Here is a 15,374-nt window from a genome sequence, read left to right on the forward strand (position 1 = left end):
TTATCTTCTTGATACTATATGGTTCCTTGGATATTTTCTGCCAGGACTGTCTTACCTAGCCCTTTGGCTGTTCTGTGTGGGGAGCAAATAGGTAAGGGAAGGCAGATTGTTTTGAAGGATGCCTTTTATTTTTATTTTTCCTTTTCTTTCTCCCCCCTCTTTTTTTCTGGGCTGTTGTGAGGATTTCCTGTCTCAAGCGCTGTCTCCTAGGTGATGTGGAAATTCAGAGCTCCAGCTTGTATTTTCTCTATCCCTCGATGCCTTCAGGAGCTGGAAGGAAAGGGCAGGCACTCCAAATGCAAAGTGTCTCTTGCTGTTCCTGCATCCTTTGTTTCAGCACTTCTCAAATTTGGGCCACTGGACTGGACCTCTTCACCTTTTATCTTAAGCTGCCCCTGTCTAAATCCACTCACTCGTATGCCACAAGAAGCCAGGAAGGTATAGATGTGTTTAAAGAAAGCACCTTGGGGGTTTTTTGCACTAGCAAATGTCTCTCTGCAGCAGAGAAACTTCCTGGGCACACAACGCGGTTTCCTTTTAGCAGTTCTTTTTTGAAGCAGCATCTCAGGTTTGGGCAGAATCTGCTCCCTCATCCTCTGGGAATCGTGCATCGGAGCTCTGCTGTGCCCCTTCTAGCTCTCCCTTGCAGCCTCCTCAGTGACAGATGCAACACATTTCTCCTTCATCTGCAAAGGTGACCCGTCATTTCCCTTTTTCATTCTGTCTTGGTGTCATGACTATCTTTTATCCACTCCTTAATCTTGTTACTGGGGTATATAATTCTCCGTCTGGCTCTGTAAACTCTTTCCAGGTGCAGACTGACAGCTGTTCTATTTTTTCATTTACCAGCGCTATTTTCATGTCTGTTTTTCTCTGCTGCAGTTGGGGTGATTATATGTCCGTTCATGGACTCCAAAAGATACTGGATATAACTTTCCTTCTAAACAGACACTTTCTACCTGAGGCACTGGGTCCCTTGAGCTCTAACGTAAACCCGGAGCAGCTTGTGCTGCAGCAGCTGACGTGAAAAAGCAGGCTGGGCATGGAAAGGTGCTTGAAAATATTACTTGCTCAGCCATGATTCATCCAAGGTGAGGTTTGCTGCTGTTGTGGTAAAGGTCTCTTGTTTTAAGGATTGCCTGATCTGTTTGCAGCTGTTAAAAATGACAACAGCTTGATTTGTCATAGGCTTCCCAGCTGATGCATCTGTGGCGACTGAATAGACGTCAGAACCTTGGCAGGCTCTGCGAGAGATGTGAACAGAAGGTTTGACCAGTGCGACAAGTTCTGGGTTTTTTTTAGGGTGAATTTTAGGAGTGCTAATACCCTCAAACACAAGGCAGCTCTACAGCAAGAGTCTTGAGACACCTTGCAGTGGCCCCTGGGTTCAGGCCAGGCTGCAAAAAGCCGAAGGTCTTTGTGAGTCTGTTTCAGGGAAAAGCCTGGATGCAAATTCCAGGCCCTTGCACCTGCTGGCCCTGAATAAGTGTTCAGGCAGCTCCACACATGGGGGGGGGGGGGAAATAGCCAGGGCTGGAGGAAGAAGTGTGCAGAACAGTAGCTTGGAGAAGGGTTGAGATTCTCTGCTGAGCACAAGAGAGGAGAGGAATGAGTTCGGGGGGTTCAGCCTGGAGGAGAGAAGGCTCCGGGGAGACCTTCCAGCCCCTTCCAGTCCCTAAAGGGGACCTACAGGAGGATGGGGAGGGACTCTGGAGCAGGGAGTGTAATGACAGGATGAGGGGGAACGGTTTCAAACTGAAGGAGGGGAGATTTAGATTGGATATTAGGAGGAAATTGTTTGCTGTGAGGGCGGTGAGCCCCTGGCCCAGGTTGCCCAGAGAAGCTGTGGCTGCCCCATCCCTGGAGGGGTTCAAGGCCAGGCTGGAAGAGGCTTTGAGCAACCTGGGCTGGTGGGAGGTGTCCCTGCCCAGGGCAGGGGGTGGCACTGGGTGGCCTTTAAGGTCCCTTCCAAACCAAACCATTCTATGAATGAATCCACAGTGCTTTCCTACTGAGGGCCAGCACATGCCTCTGGTTCTGCAGGGGCATCTGTCATTCTTGCAATGCCTTTAGCCTGAGAGCCAAGTGGGTGCTCGTACATGAACAGTACCCTCAGCTCCACCCTCTACTCCCTGGGATTCGGAGCCCTCTTCTTCCCCTGATAGCCCACCTCCTTTTTCCTAACCTTTCCTGCACAGATATCAGCATGGAAACCTGCTGCAAGTCTTTCCTGCTGCAGGGGCCTGGAGTCAGTCCTCCACCTTTCTGGGTGAAATCAAGCGTAACAGACCTGGGCAGTATCCGAGCGGGTGCTCTGGGAGGTAAGCGGTGGGGGCTCCTATGTGGGGCACCGTGGGGAGAGGACAGGAGGGAGGATGGGACGTGGGGAGCAGAGAGGGGACAGCAAAGGGCTGCCAAGATGCTGAGGGCACTGGAACACCTCTCTGATGAGGAAAGGCTGAGGGATTTGGGGCTCTTCAGGCTGGAAAAAAAGGTGACTGAGCGGGGGATCTTATCAACGCTGATAAATACTGAAAGGGGGGGTGTCAGGAGGATGGGGCCAGGCTCTTCTCAGTGGTGCCCGGGGACAGGACAAGGGGTAACGGGCACAAACTTGCCCATGGGAAGTTCCATCTCAAGACGAGGAGGAACTTCTTTGCTGTGAGGGTGGCAGAGCCCTGGCACAGGCTGCCCAGAGAGGTGGGGGAGTCTCCGTCTCTGGAGACATCCCAACCCCGCCTGGAGGCGTCCCTGTGCCACCTGCTGTGGGTGACCCTGCTGTGGCCGGGGGTTGGAGGAGATGATCTCCAGAGGTCCCTGCCAACCCCGACGTTCTGTGATTCTGTGGGTGTGTGTTGGGTAGCAGGTTCCCCTCCTCCGCTCGCCGCCCCCTGCTTTCTGCGGGGTCCAGGGCAAGAGCAGTGGGAGATGGCAGAAGGCTCCTCACGGAGAGACGAAGCGAGGGGAAGAGGCCAGGCTGTGCCTGCACCGTCGTCCTTTGTGAAGCCTGGGGCCTGGCACGCTCAGCCCAGCTGAGCCCCGGCTCTGCCAAAGCTCTCTGCAAACAGCCTGGCACACGCGCCCCCTCCTTCCTCCCAGCACTGGGCGCAAGCCTCCATTCATCTTCGGGGACGCTGGGGCAGGATGACAGGCCGAGATGTATGGCGTGACGACAAGAGCTATGCGTGCTGCAGAGGAGATGCCCTGTGGGACCCGCAGGCGGTGTGTGGCCGTGGGCGGCGGAGCTGGGCTGCGTCCCTGCAGCTGCGCTGCTGAGGGCAGACGAACGAATGGCAGCTCCGGGCTGTGCCTCAGCATCCCCCCGGCCAGCAGAGACGGAGGGAGATGAGACAGCCAGGGCCAGCCGGGCTGTGCTGCTCCGAGCACCGACATCCCCTGCTGCCTCCCGTCTGCTGTCGGAATGCAGGAGTGGCGGGGGAGCCATCCACGTCCTCGCATGAGGAGCCAGCTCTGACCCTGGCCGTGATCGTGGATGTGCGACCAGCTTCTCACCATCTGGCACGGTCTGAACGGGACCGAGCTGGAAACGCCCCCACCACGCCACGGTTAGGAGGGAGCTGAACTGCTCAAAGGAAAGGGGGCTTTGCCCACCGGGGCAGAGGGACCCAGCCAGGGTTGCAGACCCGGCGCCACGTATGGCTTCCCATGGCAGCTAAGCCCTCTCCAGGCCTGGTGCCCCTGGCTGCGCTTGCCGCCCTCCCTGTCGCTGTCTCTTCACGCTGGGGAAGGGCTGAGTTAGAAAAATTTCTGCTTTAAGCAATTTGTTTTCCTCCAGGCCCTGGTGCTGAGAAAAGGGGCTGAAGGCTGATTCCTGACAGAGATGTGGAAGGGCGCTCGCTCTCCCTCGTCTTTTGTTAGCAGCACAAGAGCAAGCTCTTCTTTTGGAAGACGCTCCAACACCTCATTTCCTGACGGATGATGACAATTTGTCCTTCTGAGATAGGTACCAGCTCCTACAAACAATACCTTCCCCCCACGCTGTGCACGGCGGGGGGACGTGGGTGCCGGGAGCTCCCCCCCCCACCCGCCATGACTCCCAGAGCCTCGGCGTTTCCTAGGCCCTAAGGAGGCGCCGAGGAAGACGGGGGGTGTGTGTCCCCCGCCCCGGGCCGCGGTGAGAGCCGCCCGGCTGCAGGTGCTTTGGGGGCTCCCCTCGCCGCCGCCGCCGCCGGGGCCCCCCCCCCCGCCCACGACCCCGGTCCCTCCCCGGGGCCCCGCCTGCCCCGCGCGGGCCGGCAGGGGGCGCTGCGCGGCGCCTCTTTGTGGCGGCGGGGCCGCTCCCGCGCGCGCCGCCCCCGCCCGCAGCGCGCGGGGCCGGGGCATGGCCAGGCTCACGCGCGGCCGGGCGAGCCCGCAGCCGCCGCCGCTCCCGCCGCCGCAGCCGCCGCGCCCGCCGCGCCGAGCCTCCCCCATGAGCAGCAGCGGCGGCGCGGAGCCCCCCGCGCAGCCCGACAGCATGAAGGACCTGGATGCCATCAAGCTCTTCGTGGGGCAGATCCCGCGCAACCTGGAGGAGAAGGACCTCAAGCCGCTCTTCGAGCAGTTCGGCAAGATCTACGAGCTCACCGTGCTCAAGGACCGCTACACCGGCATGCACAAGGGTGAGCCCGGCCCCGCGGCACGGCCCGCTCCCCGGGGCGCGCACAAAGGGCGGCGGGTCCCACCGCCCCCCGCCCGCCCTCGGGTCGGTCCGCGGGGGACCCACCGCGACCCGCTGCCTCCGCCTCCCCTCAGCTGCCCGGGAACGGGTCCGCGTCCCCGGCGCCCTCGGGCGGGGGTCGGCACCGTGGCCCGGGTGAGGCTCGGCGGGAGCCCCGCGGAGCGCTGCCGCCCCGGTCCCGGCGCCCCGCTGGCAGCCCGGGGCCTGGCGACGGTGCGGTGACAAAGGCGGCGATGCGCGGCCGCGGCAGGTCGCGGGGCTGGGGCTGAGGGGGGAGCCCTCGGCGAGCGGCCGCCCACCCTCCACCCATTCTCCCCCCTCCCAGGACTCAGACCCCCCGGGCAGGAGCGCGGCGCTGCGGTTTGAAAATCGCCTAACAAAGAATATCGGCCGTAAATGTGCTGTTGCCAGTGGCGTTTGGGGGAGATGAGGGGCCTTCCTGGTGATAGACCGGGGTAGGGGAGGGGTCTTTCTCCGCTGGAAGACCTTTTAGCGGATGCTAAAAAGTTTGAGAAGGCTTGTTTGGCTGTACTTATTGTTATTTTGAAAAGCTGTGGCGGTCGGGATGTCAGCTGCCTTCTGCTGAGCGGTTCTTAGCCCAGCCCCAGCAGGTGTTTGGGATCTTGTGATGGACACAGCCCCAGCCGTGAGCCGGAATTCAGGGAGCCCGTTTGCTGCGAGATCCAGAGAGCGGTCGCACACCGCTCCCCGTGGAACGAGCCTGCGGGGAACCTACAGTGAGACCCTTGAAAGCTGCCAGTGCTCAGCCTGGGCCCCTCTGCCCTGAAGCGGGTCGTGATGGGGTCCGTGGGTTGGCGCGTGTGAGGCGTGTGCGGTCCTGATGCCCCTGGTTTCAGATTTAGGAGGAAAGGTAAGAAAACCTGTGAGTGCTGTGGCAGCTTGAACCGTTCTAGATTGAACAGAGAAGGAAGGGGAACAACAGAAAAATAAGTTTATTTTCAAACGAAAGGCCAAATCTGGCCCTGACACAAACAGAAAACGCTTCCTCGTTGAAGCCTAGGCGGGCTGGCCTGGCTTGAGTTTAGCTGGAGAAGTAGGTCTGGTTGGGAATTCTTCCCTGTGAGGGTGGTGAGGTGCTGGAACAGGTCGCCCAGGGAGGCTGTGGCTGCCCCATCCCTGGAGGGGTTCAAGGCCAGGCTGGAGGAGGCTTTGAGCAACCTGGGCTGGTGGGAGGTGTCCCTGCAGGGGGTGGCACTGGATGGGCTTTAAGGTCCCTTCCAACCCAAACCATTCGGCGATTCTATGACTACAGAACCAAAATGCCACGTGCTCGGGTGTCTGTGTGTGCAAGGCAGAGTCCGAACCTGCTACCGTCTGACGGCGAGTTGCCAGGTTTCAAACCCAGTTGAGGAGGAGAATGGGCTCGAGGCAAGAGGCAATTGCACATTTCATTTCTGTTGACACATTAAATATAGAGTGTGTGGTCTGAGGTCAGGTTCCAGGCAGGAGACACATTCTAGAGATCTGCCACTTAGATATGGAAATTAGAGGGGGCTGCACTGGTATTAGCCAGATCCGTGTGACGTTAACTTGCTGCTAAAAGCAGGATTCCTGCAGCAAAACAAATATATCCCTTTGGTTTTGACATTTTTGAGCAGATGCAGGTGTTGGGCAGGGGTCGTTGGTGCTCTCTTCTGTCCAGAAGAGGCCACCGAGATGTGTAGGTTCTTCTGGTGGCCGTTGGACAGTCATTTCCACACACCTTTGGTTTCCTCTGCCCCCCACTCCCCCCGCCATGTTTTGCACAAAGCGAAACGCTGGGATTCCTTTCCTGGTGGCGTGGGTTTGGGAATAGGCAGTATACCTCTCCAAAGAAGTCATTCCTCCGCAAGGATGTGGAGGGGTTTAGCGAGCAGTGAAGAAGTTAGTCTCATAATCCAGCCAGCCTTCCCCTCTTACCCGCTCCGGCGGCGATGGCGTAGGCTCCACGCGCGAAGGCCGGCCTGGCGAGGCGCCGCCATTAGCATCAGCAGGCCTGGAGGGTGCCAGGCCTGGCCCAGAAGCCGCCGTGGCCTGAAGCCCCTGTCACACTGTCACAGGAGGTGGCCGGGGCTCCGCAGCCCCTGCTCAGGGGAAGGCTTTTGGCAAAATCTGGCTAACTCCACGCTCGTTCCTGCGCCATAATCTCTCCGGGGCAGTTGTAACAGCAGATTCGTTTTTCTGTCCCCACGTTCCCGGAGCTGCAGCGAGATCCAGTTGACAGCTCGCGTGCGGCTTCCATCTGTGTTTTCCCTTTCTCTCCCTAAATGGGGAGAAGTGGTTGCGTGAGGAGCCCGGTGCTGCTGGCCGGGCCCAGTGGCTCCTCTTGCAATCCCCGGCATCTTGAGAGGGAGCTGAGCATCCGGCTCTGCCCCGGGGAGGAAGGAAGGGAAGGGTGGAAAAGGCCAGCCAGGAGGGTATGAATTGGGCTGCAGATCCCGGGAGCCCCGAGAGCCAGCCAGGACTGTCCTGCACAGGTGCTGAGAACTGACAAACTCACTGGAGGCAGAGGAGGATCTTAACAGACCTGCTAGAAACATGAGCGCCGTTTTGAAATGGTTTTGTTAGTGCCTGACTATTCGTGTCTCAGCAACCTGGCTGCTGGGAGTTGATACTGTTCCAGCCTCCTAATATTATTCATGAGGCAGTTTTTCTATTTATGTTAATCACAGATACATTTGCATGTTAATAGCAGCGTTTGTCTTAAAGCTAATGTTTTCCTGGGAAGAGCAGGGAAGCATTTGAACAGGCTTTTGGAATGGGTCAGAGGAGGCCGAGCAGGGAGAATCAACTGGAAATTTTTGGCCTTGTGCTCCGGGATTGGGCAGAAAGCAGTTCTTCTGTGAGCGTCACCTGTGCTCTCCTGGGTGGATTTCCTAGTGATGCCCATGGTAGGGAAAGCAGAGAAATTCTGGAGTTCACGCGAGAGCGTGAACGGAGCTGCAGGGGAATGGCAGGGACGGGAGCAGCCCTCTCGCAGGGCGTGTGGGCAGCTGGGTGGCTTTTCCAAAGGGCAGGGAGGCAATAACAACCTCAGCCTAACCTGCCTCAATGGCGGCTGAGTATTGACTCAGCTTCTGCAGGCTTGGAGATAAGCTCCCCGCTGACTCCATGCTTCCCCTGCTGAAGTATTTGATGTGATTTCTAATGCTAAGCTGAATCTAGAGACCCCTCTCTTCTGCAAACTGACGGCCTTTTCTTGCTCAAGGCTTTAGGCTGCTGATGTCTGGAGTAATGTTTAGGATCTGAAGGGACTGTAAATCCCAGAGTCAATGTGTGGTTTGTAGGGAGGATCAGGCACAGAATATCTCTGGGTTTTTTGGGGTTTTTTTTTTTTGCTGCGCTCTCTTGCTAGTGGAACCAGGCTGGGTGCTGCTTCCAGGGAGCTGGAAGCACTCCTGGAGCTAGTGGGAGTACGGTGGTGTCACCCAACACTAATGGGACATACAGGTTCTTTTCGGGATCCTTGGCAGAATGATGACAGCGCTAAGTCATAGTTGCACTTAAAGCTTTATTTTCTTAAGAGAATTTTCTGATTACTGTAGCACAGAATTTATGGTTAGAATGGCACAGGATTTCTACAGGCAGAATTGCTATAGTACAATCTATAAGTAGCATAATACAAAATTTGTAATACAACTTAACTTAGGATTTCTCGTCACTTGCACCCTCTGCAGCTTGGGTCAGGTTTTCATACCTGGTTTGCTCTATCAACATAGCAATCATAATCTAGACTCAAAAATCATATAAAAGAAGACGAGTCACTTGGGCCTTGGAGGAAGTAGACGGTGGTGGAGGTGTCCCTGGCCACCGGGGGTCACGGCTCTCACTGTCCAGCAGCAACTCCAGTCCAAGTTCCCCCATCTAGGGCTTGTAATGGCTAGATTTTAATAGACAGTGCTCTGGGTGCTGTTATGCTTCCCCGTTCCATGACTGGATCACCAACACCACCTGGTTGATCGGGTGTCTGGGACCTTCAAGGCTGGCACTTTTGAACACCCTGAGCACTTTTTAACACCATGTCCCACGTCTCAGCAGACCTAACTGAGGTGATGTTAGAAGTGCCCAAAGGGGTGTCAGCCTGTCAACCTGAGTTTGCTGTTAACTAAAGCAGGACATGTGGAAGTGAGGAAACCTGGTGAGAGTGATGGGTGCCTTTGCACCTCTGTGGGCATCTCCTCGCTGCTGAGCAGTTCCCTGGGTGACTGTCAGGCTCAAGGTTTTAGGAGGCTGAAGAACCCATGGAAGACACCGTAAGCAGGGTCCTGTCACAGCATGGAAACGCTTCTTAGCTGGGAAAACATGGCTTTGCTTGAGCCTCTGGTACTTCCGTAAGCTTCGGGTGCCTGGGTGAAGACAGGGGATGAGGGGAGGCTGTGGAAGATTCCTAGGAAAATTGTTTTTCCCAAATATTTGCTTACACAGTTAGGCTTAGAGTGCAGTGTTTCTGCAAAACACCTTTTGTGTATTTCTGACCAGGACTTTGCAAAGAGAATAGAATTGACTCCTGCATCCTACCTCCCAAACATCTGGCTGTGGAGGACAGTAATCACGTTGTCCAAAGGATGTAGCTAACCTCTTTTCCACAGCCAGTAGAGCCTTCCAGTTTCCTGCCATTTGGGAAGCAGGAATGAAATTAAATGGATGAGCAGAATGTCCTGGAAGCTTAGAGAGGAGGAGAGCTCAGGGATGGAGCAGCAGACAGGGCTGGGCTGTGCCCATAGGCTTGCTTGTCCCAGTCCAGCCCAGACACAGCCAGAGGCCACCCAAGTGCAGTTTCATGCTTGACTGAGGCAAGGGGGAGTACAAGCTGGCTTCTGCTGAGCAAATATCCACATCCTTGAAAACCAGAGCAACAGCAAAGATTTGCCCTGGGAGCGAAGCAGGAGGTTTGAGTGAGGCATCTTCAGGATGCTGCAGGATGCTTCTGTCTCTAGAGGCTGCTGCCTCTCGGTACAGATACCCAGCACCTAAAAGGTGAACGGTATTTTGGGCTGCCTTTGCCATAGGGAATAGAAGGACCGGAGGGCTGTAGGGAGGGGATTCATGGCACTTTTTCGGATTGGTGCTGGTGGATGTAGGTGTTGCTGGGCTTTACAAATCCCTGGTCTGGCGTGATGACAGCAGCTTGCAGAATAACTCGCTATCCCTGTGTGAGGAGCGTCTCTCCTTTATCCCCACTAAATGGTGCACCTTTGTCCAATTCTTATTTTATCCTCGTCCTCCCGTGGGCTGAGGTTTTTTAGCCTGCCAGTATGCATTACCTTGGCTTTGATGTTCCTGAGCACTGGAATTGGGACTCAGGGACTGGGTTTGAGTGCTTAATGCAGCAGGTAGCTTCGTGTAGACTTATTCCTCTCCTATCCTTAGTTTTCTTAGGTTTGATGGCTAATTCTTCTGAGGAAAGGATGGCGTCTTCATTTCACGTGGACATGGTACGAATGCGTTGAAGCTCTCAGTGGAATAAATTGTTTATTCCCAACTCCTGACTTCAGGAGTTTTGTGTGCTAAACCTCACCGCAGTTATCTTAGAACGGGTCTCGTGTGACTTGCAAAGGGGCAGACTGGAGCAGCAGGTGGAATCAGGCAAGCATCTGCGTTTGAGACTTCAGTGACCAGGCCTCCAAATGTGTCAGGAATAGGGTTTGGGCTCCCTGGTCGTACAGGTGCTTTGGAGGCTCTTCCTGATGCTTGACGTCACGTCAGTCTGCGAGGGGAGAGCGAAAGCGAAGGGGTGCTTCCCCCCGACAACAGACCTAGCTGCCTTTGCCACGAGAAATGCGTTACCTGCACGCTTCCTGGCTTCGCTGCATTTGTTAAATTCTCCGGGGATCCCACATCTGGCCTTGGTGCAGCATTCTCGGTTCAAAACATGGGCGATGAGGAGCTTTAATCACTTTTTCGTGATACCTAACACTTGTGTGCTGTTTGTGGAGGTTGTTTTTTTCTTTCCCTAGCAAGAGCTGTGAGGACAGATGTGATTTGCTTAGCTGCAGCAACTTAACTGCTGTTGGAATGGAAGAACAGCATAATCTCGTTGCCATGGGTTGGGATTGGCCTGAGCAGCTGGCTTCCACGTGGCCTAAAAGTGTCGTGTACCAGGGAGTCACGCTGGGGCGGAGGGGGCAGATCCAGACAGCCCCTGTCCTGCATTCACCTTTGGGTCCATGGAGAGCTGAAGCAGCTTTGGAGTACCCCAAGCCGGGCACAAGAAGGTGGGGGCGAAAGGACAGGCTTTTCTATTTGGGCCGTAACGATGCACCTGCGGCCCCAGCACAACAATATAATGGTGGACGTTTAGCAGCAGCCTGAAGAGACGTGTCCTGCCGTTGCTTAGGATGTGAAATGCCACTGCCAATAGGGGGGGATGAGTGAGGGGGCCAGTTGCATTCTAGCGTTTGAATCTCTTCTCCAGTGCTTTGCCCATCCTCATCTGAAACAACACAAGTGACGGAGCTCCAGGCACTTCCCTGGGGACAACATTCCACAGTCTAATAAATCTCCCTCTGCTAGGAAATGTTTCTTGATAACCAGACAAATTGTTTCCTTTGCTCAGTTTCATTTGATTATTCTTAACATCGGAGCACCCAAGGATGATCCCGCTTCTTCCTGGAGGGGCTAAAATTCCACCCCTCCTCTCTTGGCTCCACTGTTAGGCTAAGATGTTGAGTCAAATCTTGACTAAGAATGTCGGGATCTGGCCTTTTCCATGTGCTTTTCATCTCGCTTCTTAAGTTGGCCCTTGCAGAATGCGTTATGCTTTGCTGTTCTGTGTATTTCCCTTGCCATGCATATGTATATTTATGTGCGTTCCTGCACATAGTATGGGTGTATATATGGCACAGAAAGCCAGGATTCTCCTTCTGTAGCTTTCCGTGATTCTGTAAATGTGGATCATGGAGCTTTCACGTGAGCCTAAAATCTCAGACACTTTTCCTCTTTCCTTGCCTTTTTTTTTTTTTTTTGTGTGTGTGTGTGAATAATCCTGGTCTTTGCATCTCCTCTGATCCTTGTGTCTTGGGCTGTTTTTTCCACGGGCGTTACCTTGCGTTTACCTTGTTGTTTCTTGCCCTGGTCAACACCCGTTTCAAACCCAGTTGATTCACTGGGACCCTTTTCCATGACTTCAGCAGATCTTGGATGGGGCCTGCAAGGCCTTTAATGTTGTTTCTTTGTCTTTTTCCCTTCGACACATCCAAATTACGTTAACGTTTGCGCCTTTAATTAGCAAGCCTCCCCTTCTGCCGCCCCCTCTACCCCAGTCAGGTCTCGCACAAGGGCTGTCCTGGGCACTTCTCTGTACCTGAGCAGAAACCTTGGGACGGGGGTCTGCTGGAACAGGGCGGCATCTGTGGTTCCTATACTTCGGTTACCTGCTGTTGCCAAAGAGGAAGGTTGTGTCGATGTGCATCTGCAACTGCGTGTCTAACTTGAGGCTTGCTGTGTCCACCGCAGGTTGTGCGTTCCTCACGTACTGCGCCAGAGACTCTGCCATCAAAGCCCAGACGGCACTGCACGAACAGAAGACTTTGCCGGGGGTAAGTCCCAGTGAATTGTGCCTGGAGCTCATGCCGTGGGCAGGCGAATGGGGGATTGTCAGGGGAGGGACTGAGGGTGAGAAGTGGCTTAGATTAATTTTTCTGCTTGTGAAAGAGGAGTTTGGTTTGGGGGTTAGAACAGGGATGTGGAAGCCAAAGCACGGGGCTGCTCTTCACAGAGCTGCTGCTCTTTTCTCTGCCTCGTAAAGGCTGCCCCACGTAACTCCAGCCAAGCCTACTTCTGTGCTGCTCTTTGGTCTCTGTGGTGTGGCATGACACTGTCAGCTACGTCCCTGTCACTAGGGAGCTGTGGGCTTTGGGGTGAAGTCTGTAGCCCAGCCTGTACAGCGGGCGGGCTGGAAAACTGGCAAGAGAGAAGAGAAGGTACCAGTGCCTTTTCCTCCAGATGTGCAGAACTTTGTGGTCCATCCACTCCCAGTCTGCCATTGCCCTGCAGGTTGCCTGGACAGTTTGTTGGGACCCCAAATGACTTCTAGTGCAGTGACAGAGTGGGATCAGCTTCTCAGAAGGAAAAAATACACTTGCCACATCGCATTGTTTGGAAGAGAAATGGCGTATGTAGATGAGACCAAGACTGCTGAACTAGCTGTGGTCTGTTCCTGGGTCCTGCTCGCTCCGCAGCTGGTGTTGGGAGCAAAGTGCAGGAGGGATCACAGGCGACCAGGCACTGTGGAATAGGTCCCTCCTCACAGGGAAGTCCTCTGCCTCCCTGGGACCCGCTGGTGAGCTGAAGGGAGTTCTGAATTCTTGCCGTTCCCTTTTTGGTGTGATTTGGGAGCTTTGACTGGACGGTTCCCTTGCTGCGCTGAGGGGGTTGATCAGGCACGTTGGAAGGATTCATTTGGAGGCGAGTAGGTGGATGAGTTGGGTACTTATAGACAGAAGCTCACAGGAGGCCCTGAGTGCTCAAGGCAACAGAATAATGAATGTAAACCAGGGGTCTCTAGAGTGGGGTTAGGAATTCTTAACCATAACATTTCCTCTTTAACCCATACAGATGCCAATAGCTTCCCTCACCTCTCCCGGCCCCACTCTGGACCTACACACACATATACCCTTTTCCGTATTTGTTTACCTTTGCTCCCTTTTTGCATGGGCCCGTGTTGGCATTTGAGGGCTGGAAAATGCACGTAACTTAATTTACCACTTCGTAGGATCTTGACTGTTTCAGGTTATCTCAGGGCAGCAGAGGGGGTGTGGAGGGGGGGGGAAGAGTGGAGGTAGGCAGGTGCTCAAATGCTGTTTGAGTGAATTTTGGGGGGGTGGGGAACAGGTCAGCCTTTCGAGCTAAAGCAGCGTAATGTTGTGTGTGTGGTGGTGCAGGGCAGAATTGACAGTCTGTAAGAAGACGTCGAAGGATGGAGGAGCGGTTGTGATGAGTCATGGTACAGTGCTGGAACACAATGGAGAAGACAGACACGTCTCCCTAGTACCTGTGGAAAGGTTATTCATGTGAGGCTCTGTGGATTCAAGTCTCAGTTTTGCTGCAGTTCTGCGTCGGGAATTTGTTGCATGTTTTGCTGCGTTCTCTACTGTGCTCTCGGCGGTTAGAGTGCTGCATGGAGTAGTATTTAAAGCAGCGATTTATCTGCGATGTGGTGATCTAAAGGCTTTTTATGTTGAAAGAGGTGTAAGAAACTGCTTGGGAACAGTAAGGAGTCTGTGCTAGCTGAGTACTTTCGAACATGTTTGTCTGGAGACAGTTAATGAGCAATGTGGTGTAATTAAGCTTCAGGATTAAGATGAAGATGAGCTGCGCTGCGTTTGGAGCTCTCTATTTTCAGGCTGGCAATATACCACTTCATCACATTTAGTTTCTCTTTTGGAAAGTCCCTCAATGACCAGGAAGGCAGGATTCTCTCTCTTTGGTCATATTTAGTGGCCATTTAGAGATGGTTACTGCCAGAACGGAAAAGACCTCCATCCTGGGGTGCATCGAGTTGGTCTTGGCACGGACGTGGGCTGGGTGACCTGAGGAAGCTTTCAGCCCTGTTTTCTTAGCCTGGTTTGCTTGTGTCTGTGTAGTATCACCCATCCCTCTGACCCAGCTGATCGCAGAGAATATTCTGGAAATGAGTCACAGGCAGGAGTGCTAGGTAACTGATTGTTTCCCTATTTTGGGAACAAGGCTATGAAATTTTGTCTCTGTGCATTCACATCTAGATCGTCTTCCGATGAGCTCTGTGGCAGAGCCTCTCACCAGAAATACAGTGAGGACCCCAGCGCTTGATCACGGTTCGTGAAGCTGAATAGAGACAAATGGCTTTCTTAGTCTAGACGGGGAATTTGGTAAGGACAGACTTATGACAATGCTTTGATTCGGTTTCCGATAGGTCCTTAGGCTGTGATCAGGCAGCTGGAGCAGGACTTCTGGGTCCTCTTCCAAGTCTGTCGCTGGGTCGGCCTGTGCCCGCAGAGGTATGGCTTGGGCCCTCCAGGTCTGGTGCTAGCGATGTCAGCCCAGCTAAGGATGCCACCACGTTCTTCCTGCAGGGCCGTACCTGCAGTGTAGCTTTCCTGAGGTTTTATATTTATCTTGTAGGTTTTCCACGTAAGTGAATAGGACTTGCCATGCTCTCTGTTTGCTTTTATGGCATTTCTGGCAAGTTCTCCTTTTGGGAGGTCAAAATTCTTGTTTCTTTTTAAATCAGGGGCTGTTGGATGTATGGTAGCTAAGTAGAATTTAAACTCGAAAAGGCTTATTTTTTGACAGAAAGGCTTAGCATCTTTTTCCGAAGGTAGACAGATTTTTGGCTTTCACCCCCTTTTGTAAGGGCTAGTGTGTTCAAGGTGTAAAGCAAGAAGACCGTCAGCTGTGTATTGTATTATCTAAAACACCTGTGTTGCCTTCGGAGCTGATGAATTGCCATCAGTGCAGTCTGGAAGTAACAAATGCGTGAATCTTCCTTTGTGGAAGGAAGGAAGGAAGGATGGATGGAGCTTCCTAGAACAGAGAGGTAAAGTGCCTCCTCGGTGAATTAGCAGAAGTGCCTGATCACCCAGGCTTGCTAAGGAGCTTGAAAGGATGCCAAGTATCTCTGCCCTTGCTGTCAGCTGGGGTAAGCAGGAAGAATGCCCTGCCTCGTGGCTGCGTGAGCAGGGAACCTGCTTCCACGCGCTGAGCTGCGGGGGCC

At 54.1% G+C, this 15,374-nt stretch overlaps 1 protein-coding gene across 2 annotated transcripts in view; it reads left to right on the forward strand.

The window, feature by feature from the left end:
* Nucleotides 1–4,342: 4,342 nt before the first annotated feature.
* Nucleotides 4,343–15,374, forward strand: part of CELF5 (CUGBP Elav-like family member 5) — a 43,452-nt gene continuing 32,420 nt past the window's right edge. Inside the window, exons 1-2 of one of the 2 annotated variants that reach the window (XM_054182157.1) lie at nt 4,343–4,622; nt 12,137–12,219. In XM_054182157.1, the coding sequence (XP_054038132.1) occupies nt 4,343–4,622; nt 12,137–12,219 (363 nt within the window). The remainder of the gene's footprint in view (nt 4,623–12,136; nt 12,220–15,374) is intronic. The other variant, XM_054182158.1, reaches the window with a different exon arrangement.

This window comes from Rissa tridactyla, chromosome 22 (genome assembly GCF_028500815.1).
Source record: "Rissa tridactyla isolate bRisTri1 chromosome 22, bRisTri1.patW.cur.20221130, whole genome shotgun sequence".
Classification (NCBI taxonomy): Eukaryota; Metazoa; Chordata; class Aves; order Charadriiformes; family Laridae; genus Rissa; species Rissa tridactyla.